This window comes from Xenopus tropicalis, chromosome 1 (assembly GCF_000004195.4).
Source record: "Xenopus tropicalis strain Nigerian chromosome 1, UCB_Xtro_10.0, whole genome shotgun sequence".
Lineage (NCBI taxonomy): Eukaryota > Metazoa > Chordata > Amphibia > Anura > Pipidae > Xenopus > Xenopus tropicalis.
Genome location: NC_030677.2, coordinates 18630417 through 18654773, shown reverse-complemented (window position 1 = coordinate 18654773; position 24357 = coordinate 18630417). Strand labels below are relative to the sequence as shown.

Genomic DNA, 24357 nt, shown 5'->3' with positions numbered 1-24357 from the left:
GTGCAAAACCTTATTTCTTTGCAATGCCAAACGCTTCCAACATTCGGGGGGAACCTCTGTAAATTGGCGGCTCCGGCGAGGGATAATGGCATGTGGTTTGGCCATGGCGGGGTTAGTTCTTCTCTCTGGGATGGGGTTTTGGAGGCGGCGGAATTGTACTGCTTTATAACAAACATGCTCTCATCTATTATTTCACTGTCTGAGAACGGCGTGTCATTGGTTTGTTTATCCCAAGGTTATTCTAGTGTGCGGAATGCAAACATGTCTCATTCTCTCTACAGGGTCTCACTGCGCTCTAGGTACCAAATCCCACGGTGCCGCCGCTCCATGGTGCTTTCCAATAATAAATTATTTTTGAGGAGAATGTAAATGTGTTTTACAGGGGAGTTTACCTTTAAATTAACTTTTACTATGTTGTATGTTGCCCAGGTTTGGGGTGCAAAAGCCCTGATATTCCCAACTATGTGGGCGGTGTGTGAGCAACACACATGGGAAACCTGATGGGGTCACTTTATAAAATGAAAAATTGTCAAGTCGGTCACTTTGGGGATTGAAGTGTGGGGAAAAACGGATCAGTTAGGGGGTCTGAGTCCTGCAGCGGGTGGGGTACGTGTGGGTTACCCCGCGGGTTGCCTGTTAGTTGTGGTAGATTTTTCAGATGCAGGTATAGATGTGGGTCTGAGGTCTTATCCATATTTTTTTATCTTATATTATATTACCTATATTATCTATATTTTACTCCCTTTAACATTTTTTCAACTTTTTTTCTACCCCCACCCATTTCTGACACTTTCAGCGATCCCCCCACACTCTCCCGCCCCTCCTCCTGCTCGTTACATGGGATGGGGGGGGCATGGATTTTAACTTGGCCCGGGTTGCAGGTCATGGGTCCAGGTACAATCCGGTGCGGGTCTCTAAAAAAAGCAGGTCAGGATAAGGTGCCATTTTGCATAAAAAGAAATGTTGGAAGTAACATAGTAACTTTGGTTGAAAAAAGACACACGTCCATCTAGTTCAACCTTTGATGACTACGTCCCTATAGTATGGTGATACAAACGTAAAAGTTATAGAAGTATCTGTTTCCCTATAGGGAACTTAGCATGAGATGTTCCTAGACCACCCACAGCCCACCCCAGGCCAAATTACAACTTGACGCCTCCCATGTCAGGACCACTGCTCAAGACTGTCCTTGGGTTAATTGAGGTAGGACAACATTCCCCTTAGCACTATCTCAACCATTCAATCAAAAAGGCCATTGTCCTTGGTGGAGGTGCTAGCCTGATCCACAGATTCCATTACAGCAGGGATCCCCAACCTTTTATACCTGTGAGTCACATTCAATTGAAAAAAGTGTTGGGGAGCAACTCAAGTATGACAAAAGATTCTTGGGGGTGCCAATAAGAGCTATAATTGGCTATTTGGTAGCCCCTATGTGGACTGGCAGCCTACAGGAGGCTCTGTTTGGCATTATACTTGGTTTTTTTGCAACCAAAACTTGCCTCCTTACCAAAAATTAAAAAATAAGCACCTGCTTTGGGGCCACTGGGAGCAACATCCAAGGGGTTGGTGAGCAACATGTTGCCCCTGAGCCACTGGTTGGGGATCACTGCATTACAGGGTCTAGAGGTTGGCATAGCACTTCTCCCTTTTGGGGAAAAACATGGAATTATTGCCAGACCTAAAAGTTAGTTGGTTACTTTTTACTACTTGGAGGACATGTCCATTTTTCTACATCTGTTCCATGATGTACATCAGGGGTCCCCAACCTTTCTTACTCGTGAGCCACAGTCAAATGTAAAAAGACTTGGGGAGCAACACAAGCACCATAAAAGTTCATGGAGGAGCCAAATAAGGGCTGTGATTGGCTATTAGGGGCCTCTATGCACCCTATCAGCTTACAGGGGGCTTTATTTGGTAGTAAATCTTGTTTTTATTCAACCAAAACTTGCCCCCAAGTCAGGAATTCAAAAATAACTCCCTGGTTTGGGGGCACTGAGAGCAACACCCAAGGGGTTGGGGAGCAACATGTTGCCCCTGAGCTACTGGTTGGGGATCACTGATGTACAGAATCTGAGGGCTGTAAGATACATCCCCACATCTGTTTGGATTCCTGGTTGCTCCATTATATATGACATAGGGTATACAACCCATTGCTATACAATCATATTTGTTAAACTACAATTCCCTGCACCCTGTCTTCAGCTGTGGGTGGGTGTTATGAGCTGTTTTTCAAAAACATCTAAAGGGAGTAAGATTGGGCAAGACTAATATAATGTTTTACTGTCTCCATCCTGCCCTGTTAGATCTACTATCCCGTACTGCTCTATGTTTAGATGCTGCTCTGTAGACTGTTCTGTCTGGGCCCCTACAGAGCAGCCCCCTGTTGATCAACCTATAAAGTTCTAGCTTTCCTTTGAGCCCCTGGAACAGAGCAGGGCGGAGAGCAAGCAGAGATTAAGCTAGATGGGGGCATGGTTGGGCCTGGTCTTAGCAGATCAGTAGGGAATGTTAGAAAGTATGAAACAAGGTGTTTAAGGCATTTACCATTTTTTTCAGAAGAACAAAGTGCCTGCGTTGATTGTTTGATTTATGATGTTTAGTGGCACTTATAATGTGACAATTATGGAAGTCCCACTAGAGGCACAAAACACACACATCCCTGGATCAGGAAAGCACCAGCGCCAACCCTGTTACTTGTGCGGCCAATTTAGTCATGACAGATGGTTTATTTTCAGCCATAATGTGCAATCCCCATGAATCATGGCTTTTTGCAGTGTGTTTGGGTCCTGATCCAGGAGCTGCCTTAACCATTCTACATTCCTACAAGTAGCAGCTAATTGTGGGTTTATCTAGAAACACATAGCCCAGCCACGGGTATCTTAAGGAAACAGCACTGACTCTAATTGCCCATCGCATTCCTGCAGGTTACTTAGCGCTGAACCAATTAGATGAAATCATCATCAAGGCCCGTTCAAGAGGAAACCGACTGTTCAGCCAGTTTCCCTCTCGGAAAATAACATGGGGGGAATCAGAAAGAGAGTGATTGATGTTTGTGTTCAGACTGTTATTACAAGAGAAGGTTTGTAAACTCGGATTGAACCTCCCTGTGGATTCTGGGGTTTGTTGTCAGGAATATTGGGAACCAAGCAGGGCCACACTGGTAGGACAATAAGGTGGAGGACCTTCAATGGCCAAGGCTTAGCCCTGATCTTATTGGAGCTGAGAATCTTTGGGACTGTTAGAAACATGAGCTGCACAAGCATCAGAATTTAGTTTAGAACCAGTTCTGCACCTCGTAATGTAAGAGGTTTTAACAGGGATCATGGGGACTGAACCACATGGGCTCTATCTTGGTCCCAAATGCCTATATCAATTGCTTTGTCTCTCCGTATGGCCGGCCACATCCTTCTTTATCAGTTGCCATTGCCCCTATTGTGTGCTAATCCCCTATCTAAACCTCAAAAGAAGGAGTGCCCCCAGGGCTGTATTTAGATCCAAGCCTTTGCCTTTTTGTTGCAGAATTGACGTCATGCGTAGGGGTACGCTTCATGTCACTTCCTCTATGTGTGATGTCACTTCCACTGTAAATGACATCACACACACCCATTATAGTCATTGGGAACCCTCAGCTCCAGGCTCTGCATCTGGATTTGCCCAGGAAGCATCTGGCGGTGGCTGTGGAGGGTTTTATTTATTTATTTTTTTATATAGACACCCCCCTAAGGCTGCTGCCCTAGGCACAGGCCCTCGGGTGGCTATATATACAGTAAATACAGCCTGCCCTCATTGGCTCCTTCAGATGAGAACATTTAGACCAGTGCTGTTTCAGAATCTTATAAGACTAAAATGATGATATTATACAGTTACATCTATGGAGCCTTTGAGCAGACTGCAGACCATAAAAATCCTTTGGAGGGCTATATCCAGCCCACAGGCCTCCGGCTGGACAGCCCTGCTTTAGACTGTTGCAACAAATAAACGGATAAATAGGAAGGCAGACATTTACAGTATATGTATGTCCAATAGTCTTGGGTTGGACGCTAACTAATTATTTAAAACAGTAATTACACGCTAAAGTACCTAAATAAAAGGGTGGCCCGGTGTATATACCCCAGGCCCATCGCCCCACACGTCCAAGCCAGCTTCAAATTAATGATTAAACAGTGTGGAGCAACTGACCACCGTCGATGACTGGTCCAGGTGCTTGAAGCCCCAAACCCATAGCCTAGAGGAGCAATCAGAATCATCCAAAAACCGCTTTAGAAGCATGCCGAACAGCCATGATATGTAGTAAAACTTAGTCTTTATTCATATCCTTTTAAAACACCTGGACGCCTGACGCGTTTCGCGCACTTAATCATAGGCAACATAGGCAACACTTAGACACTCTCCCCTGGCCTGAGTGTGGGTGTCCTCCTAAGCAGAAGACATTTGACACCTTACTGAGCCACTATTATAAACAAGTTGGGCTTTGCAGAGAGGTTTATTTTTTATTGAGAACATGAAATTGGGCCATAGACATGATTCTTACCCAGCAGGTCTGTGTGGCCTTCCTTGTGTTCCAATCTATTGCCCAGAGGCCTCGTGTGTATCCAGATCTGCTCATTTGCCATCCTGTTCTCTATAGAGTGGCCAATGTTAGAGAGCTCCAACGACTTGCTGATCAGCAGTAGGTGACAATCTCCTACATATTATTCCTTGTAGTTTTGTTCTTTTCACACCTTCCGGGCTGTTCCTGTGCAAACATCTGTGCAGCCGAATGGCTCTCCTCCATCCCATTGTTTGCTTTCACATTCTTCCTTGGGAGGTTATGCAACGCAGTGTTATTGTTGAGTCATGATTCAGTTATTTGCCCTATCCATACATTTCCAGCTGTCGGTGCTGATGGGGGGGTTGTTGTTAGAAGTCTCACCACAGTAGATCAGGCATCCCCTTGTCATGTGAGGGGCTCAGGGCATGTGGTGTCACGGTGTCTCTCTGAGATCCAGACAGCCAATGGGTGGTTCCTACAGCTGCTGCGCAACTGCACATCTCTCCATCCAGTGATGGGTCTCTCCTTGGTATGGTCTTTAAGTTGGTTATTTATAATATAGAAGCCTCAAGCTCTTATTACTACAGCTCCCAGCATCTTCTACATCAATATGGTTTTTCAGGAGTAAGGAATAGTCTCTGGCAGCCGTCCGATGGAGTAAAAAGGGACTAGTTGTTTCCCTATGTGAGGGGGGAACTGGCTATACAAATGTATTTATATTAGTGTGGCCTAAAGAAGATATGATTAATATATGGTTATAGTGTGATAAGGGCCCCTTGCCTGATGTGTCCCTTGCCCTGTACCCCCCACCCAAGGCACCCAAGGGCCGCTCCCTAAAGCTGTCATCATAGGCATAAGCCCTCGGGAAGAGTTGGGAAGAGTTAAATAACCAGATAACGGATGCATCCAGTCCCCCTTCAGTCGTCAGTGGTTGCTGAGATTTGTAGTTTAAATACAACTGTAAGCACTTGCCTTAAGGTGGCCATACACGTTAAGATCTGCTCGTTTGGTGAGGTCGCCAAGCGAGCGGATCTTCACCCAATATCCCCACCTATGGGTGGGCAATTTTGGGCTATTTCAGGCTAATTTGGTCCAATTACAACCACGGGTATAGACGCAGTTGGATCGGGGGCACCATCAATGTGCCGATGCATTCCCCGATCCGACTAAATTTTTAAACCTGCCCGACCGACATCTGGCCTGAAATAGGGCAGATATGGATTGGGCAGGTTTAAAAACTTAGTCGGATCGGGGACCGCATTGGTTAGTGCCCATACACAGGCCGATAAGCTGCCGAATTGGTCTAAGGGACCGATATTGGCCCGTGTATGGCCACCTTTATACTATACACACTATAATCCCCCTACAGCTCCTTCCTGCCTTGCTACGCACACTATAGCGCATTTAGAGCCCCCAGAAATAAACTAAAAGCTTAAGGGGGTTCGCAGGGGTCTCCTTATTCTTCCTTGACAAACGACTGCTGCTTTTCTAATGCCGCACAAAGAGTGGGACCCCCTTAAAGACACACACTTATCTATTTCTGAATTCATTGCAGATATCATTTATGTAGGTATTGTGTGTATATATATATATATTATCAGTAAGGGAGTTGCGTGCATGGAGCTGTGTGTGTTTATATAAATGTGTGTGATCTCATAGCACATTGTTAACCTGGGATTTTGGACGGGGTGTCTCTATATTGTGTATTAGAGCGCAGCTGTTGCAAGCACTCCCATTCCTTTTTGTTGTTATTCATGGGTTTGTGCTCTCAGGCAGTGAGTTAGCACACAGCTAAGCTGCAAGCAGAGCTCCTTTATTCCCCCCCTCTCTGGCAGTCTCAGACTCCAGATGTTCAGAGTTCTAGTTGGGAAGGCCTGCTGGCGCCACTGAGGGCAGAGGGCAAGGGAAAGGCACGCGAGTTGGAACCCAAAGCACTCAGTCACTGCAGGATTTGGCACATTCCCCAGCTTTTTTTTGCTGGCATATTCCCCAGCTCTCTCCTGGCCATCTGTTCCAAAAAAACACTTTCAGAACCTCATCATCACTCAGGATACAACACTGAGAGCAGCTGTTTGAGAAGCACAAGGAAAAAACGTGCTAAAGGCCTCTTTATGGGAGAGGAAACTCGGATTATGGGGGGGCCGCACCTCACTTGGACTTTCATGAAAGCTTTGTGCTGCGATGCAGGAATTCAGTTAGTGTGTGCTGGGCTCCTATATTTCACTATGTGTTCATGTACTTAATGTTCAGGGGGGGTTACAGAGTCTGTGGATACGTTTATTGGAAATAATGTACCCCTACTCTAGTAAATATATGCTGCAGGCTGAGTTATACAGGGAACTCTGAGTATCACTCATGTATTATAAGGGATAATGTACCCCCTACTGTAAATGATAAGGATATTAGCAGTCACTGAGGGGTTCTGTGCCCATATAAAGGCACAAGGCTGCAGGCTGAGTTATACAGGGAACTCTGAGTATCACTCATGTATTATAAGGGATAATGTACCCCCTACTGTAAATGATAAGGATATTAGTAGTCACTGAGGGGTTCTGTGCCCATATAAAGGCACAAGGCTGCAGGCTGAGTTATACAGGGAACTCTGAGTATCACTCATGTATTATAAGGGATAATGTACCCCCTACTGTAAATGATAAGGATATTAGTAGTCACTGAGGGGTTCTGTGCCCATATAAAGGCACAAGGCTGCAGGCTGAGTTATACAGGGAACTCTGAGTATCACTCCTGTATTATAAGGGATAATGTACCCCCTGCTGTAAATGATAAGGATATTAGAAGTCACTGAGGGGTTCTGTGCCCATATAAAGGCACAAGGCTGCAGGCTGAGTTATACAGGGAAATCTGAGTATCACTCCTGTATTATAAGGGATAATGTACCCCCTACTGTAAATGATAAGGATATTAGCAGTCACTGAGGGGTTCTGTGCCCATATAAAGGCACAAGGCTGCAGGCTGAGTTATACTGGGAACTCTGAGTATCACTCATGTATTATAAGGGATAATGTACCCCCTACTGTAAATGATAAGGATATTAGTAGTCACTGAGGGGTTCTGTGCCCATATAAAGGCACAAGGCTGCAGGCTGAGTTATACAGGGAACTCTGAGTATCACTCATGTATTATAAGGGATAATGTACCCCCTACTGTAAATGATAAGGATATTAGTAGTCACTGAGGGGTTCTGTGCCCATATAAAGGCACAAGGCTGCAGGCTGAGTTATACAGGGAACTCTGAGTATCACTCCTGTATTATAAGGGATAATGTACCCCCTGCTGTAAATGATAAGGATATTAGAAGTCACTGAGGGGTTCTGTGCCCATATAAAGGCACAAGGCTGCAGGCTGAGTTATACAGGGAAATCTGAGTATCACTCCTGTATTATAAGGGATAATGTACCCCCTACTGTAAATGATAAGGATATTAGCAGTCACTGAGGGGTTCTGTGCCCATATAAAGGCACAAGGCTGCAGGCTGAGTTATACTGGGAACTCTGAGTATCACTCATGTATTATAAGGGATAATGTACCCCCTACTGTAAATGATAAGGATATTAAGATTAAGGTACTGTCAGAGCAGGTTTTATGGTAGACGCATTTGCCCTTTGAATTTATATAGAGAGGGGACCATTTGCCTAGCAAATCTGATGGGTGACCATATATATATTCCATATCTTACCACTTTTTGTAACCTGCTGAACTACAATTCCCAGCATCCCCCAACATCCTTCTATCCTAGTATTGCCCCATCCACAGCTACTCTGGCACCAGAATCAGGCAGTGGGTCCCACAAGGTGTGTATCTTTTTAACAGTATTTAATGATAAAGTAGGTGAGACTGATACACATGGTCTGTAGAAGGGAGGTGACAACAGTGCATCGCACCATCGGGACACTATCTTCCCCCATTGTGAATAACCCCGCTATGCCGCGATGGGATCAAGGACAAGATTATGCTGTGATTATCATTCCTGCGCTTCTGTCTGTGTTTTGAGGGAAAGTTCTAGCATTTCCTTTCACATACTTTTAGAAAAAAGCCCATTGTTCTGCGAGTCCTGCAGGAAGTGTGTCACTGGCCTTGCACACCTCTTGCGCACAAGTCACCAGTGTAAATAGGTACAAGCATAGAGGGCTTGATTTGTCAAATGGATTTTTGCTTTAGCTGTAAACATGCTGGGAATTCTCCTTAAAACTGGATGATACATAAAGGGAAACTACACCCCCAGAATGAATACGTAACCATCAGACAGTTTATATCATATTAAGTGACCTATTATAGAATCTTACTAAACTGGAATATATATATCAGTAAATATTGCCCTTTTACATCCTTTCCCTTGAGCCGCCATTTAGTGATGGGCTGTGAGCCCCCTCAGAGATCAGCTGACAGGAAGTGATGCAGCTCTAACTGTAACAGGAAGTAGTGTGGGAGTAAAAGGCAGAACTCTGCCCATTCATTGGCTGATGGGGCCTAGCATGTATGTGTGCCTTGGCTTGTTTGTGTGCACTGTGAATCCTATGATCCCAGGGGGCGGCCCTTAGTACTTAAAATGGCAGTTTTCTATTTAGGATTACCCAATGGCACATACTACTAAATAGTATATTTTTATGAAAATGGTTTATTTAGATGAAGCAGGGTTTTACATATGAGCTTTTTATGCAATATATTTTTATATTTATATATATATTGTTTGGAGGTATAGTTTTCCTTTAATATAGTCGGCTGATCATAGTGAGAGCCAAGTGTTGTTTCATGGGGCAGGGATACTATGTCACTAGGTGATATTTTATAATAACCGCACTTCTCCTGATATACCTACCTACGGGTGGGCGATATTGGGCTTATTCGATCATTTGGCCCCAGGGCCAAAAGATCTAAATGAAACGTTGGGCATAGGCCCCGCATCAAAGAGCCAATGTGGTCCCTGATCCGACGGAAAAATCAAACCTGCCCAATCGAGATCTGGACGATTTCAGGCCAGATTGTGGTCGGGGAGACCCGTCGTTGGTGCCCATACACGGGCGGGTAAGCTGCCAAATTGGTCTAAAGGACTGATATCGATAGGCCCGGATATGGCTGCCTTTAGTTTGCCCAGGAGCAGTAACCCATAGTAACCAATAAGATGTTTGTTTTTAAACAGGTGACCAGTTAATGCTTCCTGCTGATTGGTTGCTATAGGTTACTGCTCCTGGGCAAACTTAGTGCCTTTTATTACATAACCCCATAAATGTCACAAGTCATGTTGGTAAGTGTCAGGCATAGATACTGCTTAAATATTCTTATTGGTACTGAACAGAATAACCACAATGATTGGGTGAAAAACTGCCCCCTAACCTAGGATACATTTCCAGATATTTGTAACTGGCCAATCCGCCTGAGCAAATCTGGGAATGCTTGGCCAGCTCAAGTCAGCTTTAGGAAGAAAATTATAGATTAACCTATAAATAACTCCGATTGGTCAAAAGTTTTAAAAACCTACTAGGTGTTCAATAGATAGGGGTTAAACCCCCAGGCCTCCATACACGTCTGTTAGAGAGATGAACGCTGCCAGCCAGAGTGCTGAAGGTGCAGGAAGACCCCCTTAAGTGACCCCCTAGGAGCCAGCTGGTACACAAGGCTATCACTTTCACACCCTTGACATATAGCGTCTGATCAACAGCGATGTCCCTTTCCCAAAATATCCCATCGCTGGGCTGTACGAACCCCTGGCCGTGTCTGTGGGAGTGTTAATTCCCTTTCAATATACTCAGGGGTTCAACTGTAAGTAGATAACGGGGCGTAACGGAGCGCTCACCTTCCAACCTTCACCTTTAGCAGCTAAAGGGCTATGCACGGCTTACTCTGCGGCCCCATATCAAGCGCATTCAGTATAGTGGGAGTGGCTCGGCCAAGGCATGCAGTCAGATACTCATGTGCTTAGGCCTGTAAAGGTTAAAGGGGAACTTCACCCAAACACAACTTGAGCTTTTTGAAAAGTAAATGTCATTTTAAGCAACTTTGCAATATACATCAATTAAAAATAGCCTTTTCATGGTTTTTAATGTAATAATATGGTTTGGGCAGTTCCCTAAGCCCCGCCCCCTGTTCCCCTGCTGATCTGGCTGACTACTTTGTGACTCAAATAAACTATAACAGTAGTCGCCTGTCCTCAGCCTGCCTTCAGCCTGCCTCCTCCCAATCCCACAATTCCCTGCACACGTCAATAAGATAAGGAACATCATAGTGCAGGGGTGGCCAGACTTTGTCCATCAGCAATCTACCATTGACTCCTCCCCCAATACGCAGCGTACGTACGCATTCACGCATCCGCGCCACACTTCCACATTTCCCGGCTTTGTTGCAGTCCACTAGAAGTCCACAGGGGATCAACTAGTGGGCCGCGATCGACGTCTTGGTCACCCCTGTCATAGTGCAATGCATTGTGGGTTATGTAGTTCCTGCATGCTGTCTGTAAGCTGTGGAGAAGTTGTTACAATTTGTACCATCAATGTTTTAGTCCCTCCTCCCCTGCCAGGATTTCAAATGATGCAGAAAGAGAAGAACTGTTTTGCAGCTGGATTTCAGCATATACAAATAGTACAGTGATAGGGATATTAGGGGTTTCTGTGTTGTGTGGGGCTCTTTGATTGCACTGGTGGCCAATATATTGGCCAATGGTGGACCGCAATGAAGCCGGGGATGTGGAAGTGCTGCGTGAATGTGCATGTACGCGTTCACGCTGCACTTCCGCATTCACTGGTCGATTGCAGGCAATAAAAGTCTGGCCACCCCTGGCTAAACCAATAAAATACCTGTATATATATATAGATTACCTTCCTTATATTACCTTATATTTAGAAATACACATTTCTGGATACATGGACAGAATCTCCCTTTTTTTGTGAAGTTTCCCATAGGAATACAATGGTAAGCCTTTAATCCCCTGCAGTTTTCAAAGACAGCAAAAAAACTGAGCCACAACAAATCGGAGCGGTTTTCTAAAGGCGCTTGGTGTGGGGTGGGGGGAACGATTTATTAAATGTCTGGAATAACTCAGGCAGGGTTATGTGTTCAGCAATAATAAAGATTAATACCGGCGGTCTTCATCAGCAGCCCTTATGTAAGATAGACTGTGCCGAGACCTGGCTACGGTGACTGCCCATAATCACATGGATTTGAATATAATAAAATATATATATATATACATTCATTTTCTATTTACCTTTTCTGCTTGGGAGGGAGCAATAAAAAAAAATGATACTGTATATATATAAATGAGAAGAACCATGGAGGAGCCCCCCCAAAACTAACGTAGCAACGTGCCTGGGTGCCGGTAAATATAATAAACAGAACACACATCGCCAGGCTTCACATGTAAAAAATGGCGTAAAATTGGCGTAATTTTTTTACCCTGACCTTTAAAGCTAAAGAGAGAAACTTTTTTCAATTTAATTGATGTTCAGGCTGAACCCCTTCCCCTTACCTCTACCTTTAAAAGACAAATTAAAGGGGAACTCCGGCTTCTGAACCAAAACTAGTTAAAGAGCCCCACTAATATCCCTATCCCTGTAATCTGTTCCTTCAGAAAGTAGGAATAAATACCATTTTATATGCTGAAATCCAGCTGCAAAACAGTTCTACTCTTTCTGCATCATTTGAAATCCTGGCAGGGGAGGAGGGACTAAAACATTGATGTTACAAATTGTAACAACTTCTCCACAGCTTACAGACAGCATGCAGGAACTACATAACCCACAATGCATTGCACTGTGATGTTCCTTTCCTTATTGGCATCACGTGTGCAGCAGGGAATTGTGGGATTGGGAGGAGGCAGGCTGAAGGTAGGTTGAAGACAGTCGACTACTCTTACATTCTACTTGAGTCCCAAAGTAGTCAGCCAGATCAGCAGGGGAACAGGGGGCGGGGCTTAGGGAACTGTTCCAAACCATATTATTACATTAAAATCATGAAAAGGCTGCAGATTTTTTAATTGATGTATAATGTAAAGTTGGCTAAAATGATGTTTTCTTTTCAAAAAGCTTAAGTTGTGTTTGGGCGAAGTTCCCCTTAACAATACCTTAAAGCAGATTGCCTCCATAGACTGCTTAAGGTCTGAATCTGACCTGAAGGAGTCTATGGCAGATTTGTGAGATCCAGCTGAGGCGTTTGCAGACAGCAAGACTCCTGCCCAGGCAACCCATCCCCTTTATAAAAATATAGCTTTTTTTTTTACATTTAGAATAAAAGGGTTTTTCAAGCATGAATTTATGTTTCCTTCATGTTTAATAAGGGATACACTGTACATCTGCCAGTTCTTACAGTGATGCTGTCTTTTCAGTTCTAGCAACAAGCTGGTCTCATCAGTCGCCAGGTTACCCAATTGGTAGCCAGTTTAGCCATAAATTGCACCATGTGGGGGCATTTCTATTAAAGGGTAACTATATCACTAGCCAACCCTTTCATGGAACCCAAATGCCCTTCACCACCCCCAGAATTACTTAGTCTATATTATCAGAATCGGTAAATTATATTTTTTTTCTTTTCCGGTTTTGCAAAGGTTAGTGAAAAAATGTGGCTGATTGGTTCTGCATGTCGTTTGTTCTTCATATTTGACATTTTATTATATTATAAACTGTAAACTGAGGGAATGGAAATCCAAGTGGCTTTTTGGGAAAAAGTCTGACTGAAAGCACCTCAGCTCCCTCTGCTGGTGGTTTGTAGAAAATACAAGTCAGTTTCCTTCTCGCAGTCATGGTGTGTGGGACGCCTGTTGTACAGCTGGGGCTGCAGGAAAACAAAATGTATTAACTGTTGGTTGTATTTAGGTTTGTGGAGGGGACCCCAACATCAGAGAGCTCTTTTGGGGGGAAACCTATATAAATGTACAAAGGACATAGCAAGCAATTGTTAGATATTATCAGTGTATGTGTCAGTGTAGAACCCTGCATTGGGTCAGGTACCTGCTGAATACCTGCAAAGTGGATTTATGCTTGAATGCTGGACTCAAGCCGGACCTGCCTACATGCTTTGCTTTTAATCTTTAGTATATTATAGAATGGCCAATTCTTAGCAACTTTAAAACTGGTCTTCATTTTTTATTTCTTATAGTACAGGTATGGGATCCCTTATCCAGAAACCCGTTATCCAGAAAGTTACGAATTACGGAAAGGCCTTCCTTTTTCTCTGTAATAATAAAACAGTACCTGTACTTGATCCCAACTAAGATATAATTACCCCTTATTGGGGGCAGAACAGTCCTATTGGGTTTATTTAATGGTTAAATGATTCCCTTTTCTCTGTAATAATAAAACAGTACCTGTACTTGATCCCAACTAAGATATAATTACCCCTTATTGGGGGCAGAACAGCCCTATTGGGTTTATTTCATGGTTAAATGATTCCCTTTTCTCTGTAATAATAAAACAGTACCTGTACTTGATCCCAACTAAGATATAATTACCCCTTATTGGGGGTAGAACAGCCCTATTGGGTTTATTTAATGGTTAAATGATTCCCTTTTCTCTGTAATAATAAAACAGTACCTGTACTTGATCCCAACTAAGATATAATTACCCCTTATTGGGGGTAGAACAGCCCTATTGGGTTTATTTAATGGTTAAATGATTCCCTTTTCTCTGTAATAATAAAACAGTACCTGTACTTGATCCCAACTAAGATATAATTACCCCTTATTGGGGCAGAACAGCCCTATTGGGTTTATTTCATGGTTAAATGATTCCTTTTTCTCTGTAATAATAGATTTAAATACTGTTTAAATAATTTTTTTTAGTAGACTTAGGGTAGGCGATCGGATTTACAGGAAGACCCTTTATTCGGAAGACCCCAGGTCCCGAGCATTCTGGATAACGGGTCCACATACCTGTATTGCTTTCAGCCCCAATAACATTTATAACTTTAAAACCACTGGAAATATTTCATAGATCTCTACAGGCGATGCTTAAAATTGTTTTCTTAAACATTTTCTTTCATAAGCCAAATTGAAGTTTTTGGGTTGATATCCCCTTTAAGTAAAGACAGTCCTTCCCTTACTGACAGTGGCGCAGTTGTACCCGGGCACCTTGACAGCACGCAGAGCGACGCCAGGGTCTCAGCACGCCTAAATGACTCTTTGTCTCTGTTTCTCTGTTGCAGGAATAACGTTGCGGTAACGTCTGGATGTGCGAGACAAGAGCCAAGCAGGGTTCCCTTACTCCTGGCAAGCGCCGGATGGTAAATCCTGAAGACAAGCTCCTGGCTTTTATGCTTGAGAGAGACATCTGGATAAAGGGCTTTCTAACACAGAGAGAGAGAAGTGCTGTTCTGTTCCGAACAAGTCAGCTATTTAGTGTGTGCAATTTATTATTTTGCTCTTCCTTTTCTCTTAAACTGGGATATTTTTATATCACTTCATTGCACAGCAAGACTTCAACTTTTTTTTTTTTTTTTTGCCGTTGTGCCAAAGATTAAACAAAGCATTTACTTTCCCTTAATTCCCCTGCTTGTGGAGCCAAAGGTTTCTCACATAACGCACTCATCTCGTGCTGTTTCTGCTTCTACAGCGGCCGTCACCCAGCAGCTACAGCCGGACTTTGGACACGGAGAGTTGCAGTTGTACAAGATCCAATTGGGGGGATCAGGACCATAAAAACTCAAGGAAAGAATGTTCCAAAACAACCTACTCTCGAGTGCATAAGAGAGTATACTGGGCAGTCCTTACCATCGTATCTCACTGGTTTTTGTACTCAAGGGTAGGGTTGCCACCTGGCCGGTAGCGGCTAACCCTACTCAAGGGTATTCTTTATAATTATGTCATCACGTGGTATTAGAATGATGATGATGTCATCACATTTTAGGGGCTCTTGTTGGCTGCAGAGAGGATTGTTGGAGTCTGAACAGAAGATTTGGGTGGAGGCCCACAACAATTAGATGGAGACAGCGCTACTAGTAATAGGTTTTAATATATGGCTGATGAAAGTTGGGATTTGGGAGCTGCAGTTCAAGAATAGTTAACTACAAACTGGGGGTTGACAACCGCCCCCCCAGTGATCATAATTGTTTCCCTGAGACCTCAGGCTGGTGCTCCTGTTCATAGTGCCCAGGGTACCACTGTATAGGAACCACAGATCAAATTTCTTCTTGTCCTTGGATCCTCTCTGCGGCCTGGGCCGGTGAACAATATGACTTTTTGCTTCTAAATTCAGCTTTGTACTGGGCTGTAGAGAGGAAGCTGTAGGAGAAGGGGGCATCATGGTGCTCCTTCTGTAGTAGCCCTGGGCCAGAGCAGTAAACTGGAGCACCAGCCTGGGGTCTCATGTAAGAAATTATAATTTCTGGGGGGGGTACCTATCAAATTGGCACCCTCTTTGCTATTTATTTAATAGTAGCAGTGATTAAGACTATCAAACCTATGGCTCCTTAATTGTTGTTGATTTACAACTCCCAGACTTCAATGAAGGGCTTCAGGTTGGACAACCTTGATATAGCATTACTGTCACCATTCCTCTTATTACTGCGGTCCCCAACTCTTCCTGCCTACAAGCGCTGCTCTGTAGGTAAGTCAACCCTATATGGACCAGCTAATGTCTGATCAATTCCCTGTATAATCCATAGTAGGGATGGCACTGAACTTGGCTGAATGTGTCCCCAACAGAGCTAGGAAACAGTCCTTATTGGATGGACCATTAGCTGCGCCATTTTACAGCAGGTCATTTGTGTTCCAGAGAGGCATTGGGGCAGAAAGAAATTATTGGTGGAATGAAAAGGAAATATTTAAGAGAGAAAATGGACATCTGGATATGGTTTCCCCTTTCTATATATTTTATATGTACATAAAGGCCCAGAACACCATGAAATGGAAATGCCCAAAATCTGTGTAAAGTCATGGCCCTATTTATTAACTAAATTAAATAGAATTCTATTCCCCTGGACTTTGCCAGCCAAGTGTTTAAATCTTAATCTAATTTTTTTTAACCAAAATATTTGCCAGAAAAGTGTTTTGAAATTCTTTATAAATAGAAATGTAAAAAAACAAAGGTTAAATCAGAAATGTAGGATATATGTGGGGAGATATATGTGGGCAATTCCAAATGGCGCCCAAATGAAAATGGTCTAAAATGTCTGCGCTGTTTCTAGATGATATAGATTTATAGGTAACTCCACACTATAGCTGGGTACCCGTTGTTATCAGTTATTGGAAAAGGAATGTTGGACTGATCTCAGCTAAACATGGCGGGTTATATATATGATTAATTCAGTAGGCTGGCGTATGGAGTAAAGGTTACAGTATGGAAGAATAGAGTAGAATAGAACAGCTTGAAGGTAACACTCTGAGGCTGATTTATTAACAACATAGGTGTATTGGAGTAGTAACCAATGGGAAGTTAGTCTGCTACCAGGTAGAAAATGAAAGCAGCAGTCTGATTGGTTGCTATGTGTAACCGCACTGCTGCAGTTCAGCACCTATGTGAGTCAATCAGCCTGTCCATCAGTCCATATTATTATTATTATTCCTATGATTCCTACACTGCCATAATAAATCTATAATTAATGACATTTAGTTTTCTTAGTGGAACAAATGAAGCACTTTCTACAACAACAAAGCACTTGTGTCACCGTTAAAGCAATGTACACATAAAAAACTACCACTTAGTTCCCAGTGCTTTCTAGGCCCAAGGCCCCCTCTAACTTTCATAGGGACCCTTTTTAGGTAAAGCAGGACCATTTATTTTTAAAAAAATCTAACAAAGCACCAGGGGGCTGGGGCCCTAAAGTTACCCCCCTGCATTTTAATGTAATTCAGACAAATACCTGTCTATACCCGCGCCGTACAGCCTTCCCCTAGAACCCATGCGCTGCTTCAGCCTAACTGGTGCACAAGGTTTAGATCACAGGGTGCATGAAGGCACTTCCAGGGTTCCCTCATTGGGTTCTAGTGAGTTCTAGTGAGTTCTAGTGAGTTGAGTTGCCACCTCGCTGGTATTTGACAGGCCTAGCTGGTAATACTGGTACCGGTATTACAAATTTAGTGGCAATGTACCTGCCCTGACCCTCTCGGACTGGGCCACCAGGACACCAGGAAAATAGCCGGTGGGCGCCAGCGGCCCTGACATGACCCTGTTGCCGCCCCCCCCCAGCTGCCGGTGTCTTCCCCTGACGCATTTCAGGGGAGGACGTCGGGCGGGGGCCCATGCGGGGGGGGGGGGATTAGGGGGTGCGGCGGTGGCTGGTGGGGGCACCTTAAGGATTGACACTGGGGCGGCAGCCTTGGTGTGCCCTTCACCCCCCAGTCTTCTGACCCTCTCTGCTGCCGATCACCCTTTATAACCATGGGCCACCCTCTGCTCCGCCTATAACACCACCCATTTCCTGGCCCCATCTGCCTTAAACTGCCAAGCCCACCCATTTTCCCTCCAAGCTCACCCATTTCCCCTGCATCTCATGTCATAGCCCCACCCCAAAATGCCATCATGACCCACCCCCAACCAGAAGGCCGGTATTATTGAAAGAAAAAGATGGCAACCCTAGTAGTGAGCCATTCAGGCTCAGACTGGGGTGTGCAGGGCCCACTGGGGCTTCTGACTCAGGGGCCCCTGCACCCCCCAGTGGCCCCTGCCGCCTTCACCCCCCCCCCCAGGAGCCCCCAACACTCTCCGACCCCTTCCCCCGAGCGCGCCTAAATGGAACTCACCTGTCGCACGTCAGGGGAGGGAGACAGGTGGATCTCGGGAGTGCCCTGGGGGATTCTGGTCTGGGCCGCCGGGGCCCACTAGGTTTTTCCGAAGCTGGAGCCATTCACCCACCAAAAACTGCTATATTTGCTTGTGATGAACCAATCTGCTAATTTGCACTCACATTGGTAAATTGCACACAACAAGCACAAAGGCTATTGTAGGATTGTGGAGGGAAACGCTGCATTGTGGGTAGATGGAAGGCGGATTGTGCGGATATTTAGCGCTTTACATATAGCCCTTCTCTGATAAACCAGTCCCCGCGGACCTTCAGAAACAAAATCTGAACCCTTTTACCTGTTTCCGTTCATTCTATACAATTGAAGGAAAACAAAAAAAGTCCTTGTATAACTATAAAATCGATATATTTTTGTAATAAAAATGACATCATACCATCCTTTGTTGGACGTCTCTGTATCGTTCGCTATTTATTTGAATTGTACCATTGAGAATAATGTACAGCCAAATGGTGTATTTTGTTTGATTGTATTAAAATGTTTTCCATATCTTTCTGTTATTTCCCCTTGCGAGAGACATCATGCCTCTATAGAGACAGCTAGAAGAACTAGAGACTTTAAAGGACAGCCTATGTGATATCTTTAAATTTCTGCCACTCCGGTTGTTAAAAGGTTAATAGTAATGTTGCAACATCTCCTTACTCACTTGGGATTCCTTCTCCTCCTGTAACCCACTTAAGCCCCTCCCTCAGGAATTTCCTTTGGCTGTTGGCTACTGAGCGTGCTCAGTTCTTCTCAGATTACTAAACACACCCTCCAGTCTAGCAGCCAGTGAAGAGATGGCAATGCTGGTTTCCATAGAAACTCTAATTGTGCGCTTTTTTTTTCTAGCTCAGGTAAGCAGGACATTTTATCAGTAATTTCTGCCTGTGTAAGCCTGCATTCTTGGTTGCTCAACCTTTACAGTAACATGCAATGAGTTATACCATAGTGGCCACAGCAGTATCTGACACAGTGGCCCCAGTATTTTGGCACGGTGACCCCAGCAATGTCAGAATGACCTCACCATATCATGTCACAGTGGCCTTGTATATGTATGATATAGTGACTTGAGTATTTTGTGACCTAGTAGCCCTGTAACACATGACAAAATGTTAAAATATATGTAAAAATATATGACACAGTGAGGAAAGTATTCTATGACATATTGTCCCCAGCAATATAAGTCAGTGTCCCCTTTATTTCATATATCAGTAGCCCCCAGCAATGTACAGTATGTTATAATGGTCCCAAATTCCCTATATTTCATGATCTAATAGCCACAACAGTATATGACACTGTGACACACTATTTAGGGTGAAGACACACTGAGCTACAAGTAGCAGCTACTTTTTCACGGCTACTAAACCCCAGAAAATCCCCTGCCATAGACAATACTGAGAATTGCCTCTGCTAAAACACATGTAGAGACAGTTATCAGTAAATGATCAGCATTGTTTATTTTAGTAGCCGTGACAAGTAGCTGCTACTAGTAGCTCCGTGTGTCTTCACCCTTAAGGGCCGTGACAGACAGGGACATTAGTCACCGCTCGACAAATCTCCCTTGTTGCGGGCGACTAATATCCCCGAAATGCCATCCCACCGGCTAGAAATAAATTGCCAGTGGGATCGCATACGTGGCGCCAAAATCGCTAAAGTTTCCTCTCAAGGTAACTTTGACGATTTCGGCAAATCGCTGTGCAGCGATTTACATTCTCGCCGGTGGGATGGCATTTCAAGAAGATTAGTCGTCCGTGACAAGGGAGATTTGTTGCATGGCGACTAATCTCCCCGTCGGTCACGGCCCTAAAGGGGTTGTTCACCTTTGAGTTAGGGCCGTGACACACAAGGAAATTAGTCGCGGGCGACTAATCTCCCCGCAATGCCAATGCGACTTCGGCAAATCGCAGCGCCGCGTTTACCATCCCACTGGCCATTTACATTCTAACCGGGGAGATGGCATTGTGGGGAGATTAGTCACCCCGGCGACAACAGAGATTTGACGCGGCACAACTAATCTCCCCGTGTGTCATGGCCCTTAACTTTTAGTATGATGTAGACAGTGATATTCTGAGACAATTTGCAATTGGTCTTCATGTTTTTATTATTTGTAGTTTTTTAGTTATTCCATTCAGGAATATTCAGGAGCTCTCCAGTTTGGAGTTTTAGCAGCTATTCGGTTGCTAGGGTCCAAGTTACAACAGTAAATGTAAGATGGAGTTGATAGGAGATCTGATGGAAAAGAATGCTGTGTCCCCAATAGAAAGAGCCAAACACAGAATAAAGGTAGAACAGGACTAGTTACCACACTGGACACAAGGCAGCCCAACAGCTGCATTCATATTGAACACATGTGAAAATCTTGATATACACTAATATTGATACAGGTATGGGATCTGTTATACAGAAACCCATTATACCCACAAATTATGTAGACTTAGGGGCAGATTTACTACCGTATATACTCGAGTATAAGCCGAGTTTTTCAGCACCAAATATGTGCTGAAAAAATCAGTCTCGGTTTATACTCGCGTATATACGGTACTGACCCTGGCCGGACGCGTGCGCGCTCGCACCCCCCCCCCACGGTATGTATGCGCACGTACAAGGGAGCGCACGGCGCCGGGTGGGGGTGAGTGTGAACGCTGACGCGTGCACGCTGACTGTTCCGGTTCTGTGTCCTGCAGGTACTGCCTTAGATGTGTCTGTAACAGATGTAAGTGCCTTGCGCCCACATGTGTGCTCGCATGTGTGCCTTTCTAAGTTGGGAGCGCACACGGCAGAAATCTAACAAGGAGTTTTAGTTACACAGCTCTGAAGTCAATGGGAAGCAGACTGTGGTGGGCATCAGGTATTTTTTATGGCAGCTTCCTTAGCCTTCCCAAACTTGCCTGAGAGCTAAAAAAAAACTTAGCAGTAGCGGCTGCATTTCCCACCCTAGGCTTATACTCGAGTCAATAAGTTTATCCAGTTTTCTTAGGTAAAATTAGGTACCTCGGCTTATATTCGGATCGGCTTATACTCGAGTATATACGGTAATCCACGAACGGTCCAAATGCGCCTGAATACGTTTTGTTCGCAATGATCTGTATTTTTGCGACTTTTTCGTATTTTTTTCGCGACTTTTTCGTCACCGTCGTAAAAAATAGACGAAATAGTCGTGCAACATACGATAAAGTCGCGACGGCGATGAAAAAGTCATGAAAAATGCAAAAAAGTTACGATGGCGACAAAAAATTTTTTGTTTCCAATCTGAATTTTTGCCATTCGGGATTCGAATTCGTGCTTTGGTAAATCTCCCCCTTAAGTGATCCAAATTACAGAAAGACCCCATATCTGGAAAACCCCAGGTCCCAAGCATTCTGTATAACAGGTCCCATACCTGTACTACTAATAATAATGTTATTCTTCCTCTCTGCAAAACCCCTCTAACTTGTTTAAGAGTTCTGCAAAACAAGAATACATATATATACATATTTTGGCAATGTGCGTCCCATTTGTATCTGTTATTGCAGCTTTAAGGATATATAATGGGATGCCTAAGTCCTACTCAACAGAACACACAAGAGCCAATAAACCTTTCGGACCTTCCCTAAATCATTTCCACTTGAATGCCGTAACAGCTTTTTTTTCTGGCTGACTGTGGTAAAGCAAAAATGCAATCTATCTATGTTTTTGGCTTCATTTGTCAGAAACAAAACACAAAAAAAAATCCCAGATGTTGAGGATTTTATGACTATTGATAGTTGGATTCCGCTTAAGGAACTTTTAAATCAAACTGCAGAACGGTTTAAAGAAAAGCAAGTCCATCTGGCCCCAAGATCTGCTGCTCATAATCATCTGTACAGCAGCTTTTATTTTATCTGCCGGGCCGGCCCGGGGTGCTGCATCCAGAGGGAGGGCTGCTTTCATGGGATGAACTTGCCACGGGGGCCGCCGGGCCGCTGTTTATGAACAACATATGTATCACAATATAAGCACATGGGAGACGTTAACATGACAATACGCAGGGCACACGAGAGGCATATGCAGTACAGAGGTATATAAACATACATATACATACATGTGGTACAAAGGCAAATGTATGACAAAGTAAGAGCACACACAACGTGAAAATCCAACAGAACACAATAAGTGTCAGTGAAACAGTAACGCTACACATTAGAACTGCTTTCAGCTAACCTATTGTTTCTCCTACTCCCATGTAACTGGAGGAGTCCCAAGCCGGACTTGGATTTCTTACTATTGAGTGCTATTCTGATACCTACTGGGAGCTGCTATCTTGCTCCCTTCCCATTGTTCTGCTGATCGGCTGCTGGGGGTGAGGGGGGCACAGGGCATGTGCCTGCCCCTAGTTCAGTTTCTGAATCTGCCTCACTGCGTGTCGATGCACAATAACTCCACCCCTCTCCTCAGCAGCCCTCTATCAGCAGTCATCACTTCACTATGGCTGCAGAAGGGGGTTGATGAAGAGCAGGGGGCATACCTTGGGCGTACCTTGGGCGTACCTTGCCTTGGGCATACCTTGGGCGTACTTTGGGCATACCTTGGGCGTACTTTGGACATACCTTGGGCATACCTTGGACATACTTTGGACATACCTTGGGCATACCTTGGGTGTACTTTGGACATACCTTGGACATACCTTGGGTGTATTTTGGGCGTACCTTGGGAATACCTTGGGTATACTTTGGGCATACCTTGAGCGTACTTTGGGCATACCTTGGTCATACATTGGGCATTCCTTGGGCGTACTTTGGGCATGCCTTGGGCGTACTTTGGCCATACCTTGGGCGTACTTTGGGCATACCTTTGGCGTTCCTTTGGCGTACCTTGGGCATTCCTTGGGCATGCCTTGGGCATACATTGGGCATGCCTTGGGCGTACTTTGGGCATACCTTGGGCGTACCTTGGACATACCTTGGACATACCTTGGTCATACATTGGGCATACCTTGTGTGTACCTTAGGCCCCACTGATGTTGGATTAAAACATGGGTTTCTTTGGAATGTATGTGGCTTTCCATAATAATATTAATTTAGTCTTTTCCTTTTGTTCCTCTCTGTCACTTGGAATCACCGTGCCTACCACAGAAAACAGAATGCCGAGTAGGTACCTACATCCTTTGTTGCAAGCAAGCATTGATTCATTTTGACGAATCAAATTCTATTCTGTTAGACTAATAGGAGCAAAAATCTGATTGGTTACTTTAAAGGTCGAAACAAATTTTGCAAATTCAGCATGCTGCTCTCCATTTGGTATTTTGGCATCTACCTGGTTGCTGGGGTCTTTTTTACCCTAGTAACCAGGCAGTGGTTTTAAATGAGAAATTGGAATATAAATAGTAGAGGGTCTGCACAGAAAGATAAGTAATAAAACTTGACAATAATAATAAAATTGTAACCTCACAGAGCAGTAGTTCTTTGGCTGCCGGGGTCAGTGACCCCTGTTTGGAATGAAGACCAATTGTAAAGTTGCTAGGAATAGAACATTCTATAGCATACTAAAAGTTAACACAAAGGTGAAGCACCCCAATAACAAATTCTGTATACTGCACAATGGCACATTCCCCAGATGCAGGGTCGGACTGGGGGGTGAAGGGCCCACCGGGGTTCCGCCCCAGGAGCCCCGTAGGTGCCCGCACCCAGGAGATTAATAAATGGAAGAATTCCCCATTCAGCTTGTATTACACTATGAACTGAAAACTATCACCCACAAAGCAAGAGAAACATGCAGCAAATCCCCTGCCATATAGAGCAACCCCGGCACGTGAGCATGACTATATCTACTACATTGTGTCAGGAGTCAGGCTTGCAGCGTATATACACGGCTACACAGGGACTGCCTAGGGCATTAGGATTTCATTGTCCAAAAAAAGATCCCCTTTAAAAATAGACCTTCCTGTCAGATGGAGACACTTCTAAACCAGGGATAATAATAATAATCTCCAGGGTTGTGTGTGGGAACAATTCAGACTCTCCTGATTGGGCCGAGACCAGGAAACAACTGTAGGAAATAATGGCGGGGGGGTGGGATTGTTTTGCAGATCTGCATGGATCCTATTTGCAGTTTGAAAAAGGGATTTAGGGGCCGATTTATTATTTTT

At 44.3% G+C, this 24357-nt stretch overlaps 1 protein-coding gene across 1 annotated transcript in view; it reads left to right on the top strand.

The window, feature by feature from the left end:
• Nucleotides 1-16831, top strand: part of atoh8 (atonal bHLH transcription factor 8) — a 28708-nt gene extending 11877 nt beyond the window's left edge. The window contains exon 3 of the mRNA XM_002937284.5: nucleotides 14681-16831. Within this exon, the coding sequence (XP_002937330.2) occupies nucleotides 14681-14686 (6 nt within the window). The 3' untranslated portion in view covers nucleotides 14687-16831. The remainder of the gene's footprint in view (nucleotides 1-14680) is intronic.
• Nucleotides 16832-24357: the final 7526 nt, after the last annotated feature.